Source organism: Arachis ipaensis, chromosome B03 (assembly GCF_000816755.2).
Source record: "Arachis ipaensis cultivar K30076 chromosome B03, Araip1.1, whole genome shotgun sequence".
In the NCBI taxonomy this organism is placed as follows: Eukaryota; Viridiplantae; Streptophyta; class Magnoliopsida; order Fabales; family Fabaceae; genus Arachis; species Arachis ipaensis.
Window position 1 is genome coordinate 73732443 of NC_029787.2, and position 5806 is coordinate 73738248.

The 5806-nt window shown below is 34.9% G+C and overlaps 1 protein-coding gene across 5 annotated transcripts; it reads right to left on the reverse strand.

Moving 5' to 3' along the window:
* Positions 239 to 5682, reverse strand: LOC107630566 (probable sugar phosphate/phosphate translocator At3g17430). Of its 5 annotated transcripts, none has more exons than XM_016333749.2 (10): positions 5346 to 5682; positions 4892 to 5077; positions 4672 to 4779; positions 3472 to 3503; positions 3331 to 3381; positions 2129 to 2190; positions 1790 to 2051; positions 1258 to 1523; positions 1088 to 1182; positions 239 to 777 (listed from the first exon to the last, which is right to left on the reverse strand). In XM_016333749.2, the coding sequence occupies exons 2-10, from the start codon at positions 4976 to 4978 to the stop codon at positions 586 to 588; spliced, it is 1155 nt and encodes a 384-aa protein (XP_016189235.1). In that variant the 5' UTR covers positions 4979 to 5077; positions 5346 to 5682; the 3' UTR covers positions 239 to 585. The 5 variants fall into 5 exon arrangements, with proteins under 5 accessions (XP_016189235.1, XP_016189234.1, XP_016189233.1 ...); XM_016333748.2 differs by having other exon boundaries at positions 4892 to 5185; XM_016333747.2 differs by having other exon boundaries at positions 4892 to 5224.

A 5806-nucleotide genomic window follows, 5' to 3' on the forward strand; every position in this document is an offset into this window, starting at 1 on the left:
TGACCTTTCATTCTACAGTGTTTCTTAAATAAACAACTTACTAATAAAAATCAACGGATAGCAGCAATATACCACCGAAAACAGTTTGACAGAGTCCAAGAATAAGCAACCATGTAACCAGTTTTACCTACTTGGCTACTTATGAAATGTCACTCGTCCAATTTTAATTTCAGCAGAAATTTGGCACCCAATGAATATTTTGGTAATAAGCACATACATAAATGCATTGACTACTGCAGAACATAAAACTACTCAACTTTGGAATGTTGCATTAAAAAACCGAAAGAATAATGAAACAACTGAGCTTCCAAAACAGGGGACTTTCTATAAGGGCCAGTTATGTCCTCCACCTCTGGTCAAAGATAATGCACAAGCTAGAAATGATGCATTCTACTCAACAAAGTAATTACAAAGAACAAAGCATATTATGATCGCCTTATAAGAACCTATCGTCTAAAAAAGAATGAGAGGAATAGGGTGCAATTGACTCAGCTTCCTCTTTCTAGCTCCTTTCTCCAAACGGGTACTCTAAAATGAATCTTATATTTGGTTTCTTCTTTTTCTCTTTTTGTTTTTTTTTTTTTTTCATTTTCCTGTTGGATGGTTGGTTAGCTGTGTGCGTCCAATATGAGATAACCTTGACGATGATGTAATTAGTGGTGCTTCTTCATCGATGTCCCTTTCAGATGTTGAAACATTGCCTCCACTGCTTCCCTCATTGTCACTAATATTGTCTGGTGTATAAATATCAGATGATTTTTTCTCAAATTTCCAATCCTGTACAACATAAATGGCCAATGCACCTCTTAATGAGATCTGACGAAACTATACATGGAAATGGCATGCTGAAATATACATTTAGCACTTACTAACCCACAGATGTTAGGGAACTGAGTTAAGGTGCTAAGAGAGTAAAGGTTTTTTAACTTTAATGCATTCTTGAACAGTTAAACTAATTATTTGACAAGAACATCATAAGAATTTGCATACTTGATTTCTAACCCCATATAACTAATTATCAAGTTAACAAAGGATAGCATATGTTTTACGAAAAAAACTGATTTAATAAAATATAGAGAGACTAGACCTTTGTGATTCGATCTGGTAAACTATCAGCAGGCGATTGAGAGGTGCGGACATCCTTAACTTTTATGTAATTGTACATCACAACTCCACACAGCGCTGCACGGTAAAATTTGTAAAAGATGAGAGGCATGGTGGAAGATTGAAAGACATACTAATTAAAACAAAACCTACCAATAGCATAGCCAATTATATTTAACCCAGTTATCGTAGATTCCGGAAATATGACGGTTGAAAGGGCTATCAATATCCAGTCTTTTAGCACACCAGCAACCCGGATAGTTACAGCACCCGTTCTACCAATTACTAAGAAAATGGAGAAATTCAAGGCTAGAGCACATATAGCATTGGAGAAAAAGATCCAAAAATTGAACTGAATCTGTGAAACTTCCATCACAGGCTTCTCCAGTAGGTACCAAGGCACAAATAGAAACACAAAACTGCATATAAAACTGCAGAAGTTAGCAGCTCACATTGCATGTGTGTGCTTATATGCAAAACATCAACAATCCCAAAAGCACAGCTATCTTTTGAACCTAATAAGTCAAATGATCAACTATATATATAACATAAATTAGTCAAAGAAACCAAAGGATACCTATCATACGTGCAAGATGTGCACTTTACAATATACGAAAATTGTGATATTGTCTTAATGAAATGTTTGTTGCAGAGATAAGTATCTTGGAATTATCAACAGAAATACCTGCATGGTGCTATGTAATATAAGCTCGTAATTGGATTTAATGTCAATCCCTTCTTCTGCAGAAGAACTTGTGTTAAGACCAGTCTCAATGCTTCAGCAAAGATGCCCGTGACCTGGTAAACTGTACCAATTATATTAAAATGAATTTCCCCGTAGGAGGAAACGACAACTCCAACACTGACCAGCACCATGTTCAAGAACACATCACACCTTGCTTTGTCAGTGCCGCACAAAACAGCCATGATGAAAGTTGCCACGGGCACTGAAATATCGAACCTTAGAAGTAAGCAAAAACTTCAGCAAAAGAAGAGAAACATTTTAACTTCACAAAAAACGTACTTAGAGCCTTGAGCATCTGGATAAAAGCTACAGAGATGTGCAAGTAGGCAGTGTTACCAAACCTGTAGCAACCAAAAACAGTTTGCTCATTATATTTGTTGCTTCAGTGATATTAATAGGCATCTTTAGAATACAAAAGACAGTATTGCCCACTACCTAAGAAATATTTCAACCATACAAATAAGCAACCACAACTTCATAGAAACAACATACTTGGAACATATGTAAATAACAGAAAATGAAAAATTTTCAAATATTGGTGGGAGATAACAGACAGTAAGCTGTAGCCATGAACATGTTACAGTATCTCAAGGCAAGGAATTACAATAGCCCACATGAAGCTAGCCAGCTTTATTTAAGGTTTCTGTCATATCTGATATTGACATTTCATTGCCTGTTGTCTATAGAATGAAAAGTAATGCTAGGTACCAAATGATGGTCATAATTAAACAAAGGGAACGTCTAGGAATTGAAGTTTGTACTTTGTACTGGTTTGAATAGTCAATGCTGGTAGTATCAACTTCAGACTGGAAAAAAATTAAAACGAGCTAGAGAGCGAATATCTCAATTTGAAGGTATCGGAACTATCCTTAAAAGCGATATTGAGATTGCATACACAGATTTTTATAGACCAAGATTAATCTGATAGATACTTCATCCATGTTTATTCAAGCACAAACAGATTGAATGCAACACACTTGACTGAGTAGGCGAGAAACTATTAATGTCATTAATTCCACGAGATATAAGAAACTTCACCACGTCTTTCTAGAACATGCCTGAACAAGTCTAATTTTCCTGAGATCTGAAGCTTTTTGGACAATATGATGTTAACTCCAAAATTTTTGGCTATTTAAAAATGTCTTTGGTCTGCATTGCAAATGCAGAAAATAAAATCTTTAAAAGCATTATTCACAAAGTTGGCAAAGGGAACTGCTACTGATTCGGAAACCTTCAATGCAAACCTGGCAAGGAAGGGACACCATCTATTATCTATTACTTTTTCTAATCTTGAACATAATTTAAAGTGCAAGTTCACATGGTACATGGATTTGCATTTTTCAGTCTGCTACCGATGCCCTATAACCCAAAAAAACTGTCATACTAGGATTGAAAGGCACAACTGAACAATTGTCAAAACAAACTTGATGAACAGAATCCAAATTAGGAAAACTTCAGTTTACCCATATTGCAGTGCTTACCAAAGACTTGATGCAAAGAAGGCACTTATTGGTACCACACATGTTGCATATCTGCAACCGAAAGAAAAGTGATTTAGGAAAAAAAGTATTAACAAAGGACAACTAAATATAAATAAGGATACAAATCAATCAAATGCTTACATTTCAAATGTCATTTTGACAGGTGTCACAACCTGAAATTACAGAATGGAGTACTATAAGTTAACTTACCAATCAAATCAGCAGAAAAAAAAGCAATCAAGCAAGGGAAGTAAAAGAAGAGGCAGGAAAACAGGCATATAGGATAGCTTTTTTCATAAGGTAACACCATAACAGTATAAAATCCTAGTTTAAGTTAAAACATGTTCAATCGTGAATAATATGCACAAGAAAAAGAAAGAAACAAAAAAGAAGAAAATACATGAACTACCAACTAAGTAAAGCATTTTTCGCTGTGATAACTTATGAGAGTCACGCCATGCCGAATACGTTAAACTAATAACACAACACATATACCAACTTGCACTTAATATGTGCACTTTATCTGTAATTCTCCTATGGACCGGATGCATTTCTCGCAATAACTTAAGTCATGTGGAATTCATTTATAGAATTGACAGATCAACCAACATAACCTGTATTTAGTAGCTTATTAGTTTTGCTAACATGAAGAGGAAATCGGTAAGTTTTCTTTTTTAGTGAAGGGTGGATATAAAATATTAATAACAATATAACACATGAAAGGAAGCTAATGTAAAAACGCTAACATTTTATCCTTGATAGTATAAATGTTAACAAAAATGAGTAAGCTCAACTTTAAGAATTGTTATATAGGATTTATTATTTTTTGTTCTTTCTTTTTGATACAATTAATACTTATGTAGTATTTAAACTAGCATCATCTAATAAGAAGTATTGGTAAAGTAGATGCAATGAAGATCACATCCTACAGTCAAGACTCAAGAGCATGGCAATACCAAGAATTCAAACCTACCATGCAATGTTACATCTTTGTTAACAAATCGAACACTTAGTCCTTAACAATGTTGGTTAATTATAGACAATGATAAAGAAAGGAGCGAGTAAAAAGAAAAGTGACCAATCATCTACAATAATTAAAAATCGAACAAGATGAGTGTAACTAAAGGAAGTCCAATTTACAATGATGATCCTCCAAAACACAACTATCACTCTCATCTCATAATTAATAATCACAACTAACAGAAAATCATGACATTCAAAATTCCAAATCTGACGTCATGACAAGAATCGAACCTACAAATCCGTAATTACAACCAAAGCAAAGACACTTATCACATAATGAACATAAATATTTACAGAATTAGAAACATCCATACATACCTTAAAGACTCTAACAAGCAAAAATGCCACTGCCCCAGAAAATCCCATATGAATCATGGTGAGCGTTATAGGAAGAGGAAAGTTAAAGTACTTCGGAGACAGAACCCACTGCAAAGAAAAAGAAAGAACCACAGTAATTAAACAAAAAATGCTTAGTCACAAAGATTAGTTAAATAACACTAGTTAAGCAAAAAGAGAAGAAAAGGGGGTAGCTATCTACCTTGTTGTACAAAATGACCCCAGAAGAAAGCAAAATGTAGATGAACAAGTAGAAGTAAGTGAGGAAAAGCGTTTTGTTAATCACCATCTTCTGTTGACTTTGATTTTTGGGATTCCAAAACAAATTAATGAATAAACCTAAACCCACCAAAATATGAAGAGAAAAGGCAAAAGCTTCTTCTGCTACCTATAACATGTAGCAATGGCGAATTAGCACACGACTTAGAAGCAGATTCGCAGGAAATCAAGAACCTGAAGCTCGCTTAAGTTATCCAGGAGCAGCAAGGTTCGTTTCCTAGCACCGAAAACTTTGCAATGAGAAAAGAAGTGAACACTGCAAAAGGGGGAGAAATAACAAAAGGAAAGAAAGAAAGAGAGGAATGGACAGAAAAGGAGCTAAAAGAAATGCACATAAATTACAAAGTGAAAATTGAAGAAGAGATTGAGTAATGTACAGTGGGGAAGAGTTGAAGAGAAATGGACAGTGTTTTTGCCTAAGCGTTGATCCGATCTGTGGAGAGAGAGAGGGAGAGAGAGAGAAGGGTACCCCCAAAGAAAAGAAGAAATCCGAGGAGGTACCCGCAGGTGTAAGAAAACGACGGTTCCGAATCGAGAGAGAGAGAGAGAGAGAGAGAGAGAGAGAGAGAGTAGTGAGTGGGTGGTTGGCGGTGTTGTCTGAATGGATAATCAATTAAAAGAAATTTAAGAACGGTGCCTGCTTTGTGAATGTGTGTAATGTATTACTATTACTATTACTTGGCAGTTGAAGTCAGGAAGATGATGCTTCTTGCTATGCAAATGCCACATGGCTTTGGATACACTCTAATACTCTTAACACTTTAGGATTGAAATTTGGATTTACTCAACTTCTTAAATTAAAATTAAGTCAATTTAATTTTTAATATAAATTCTACTA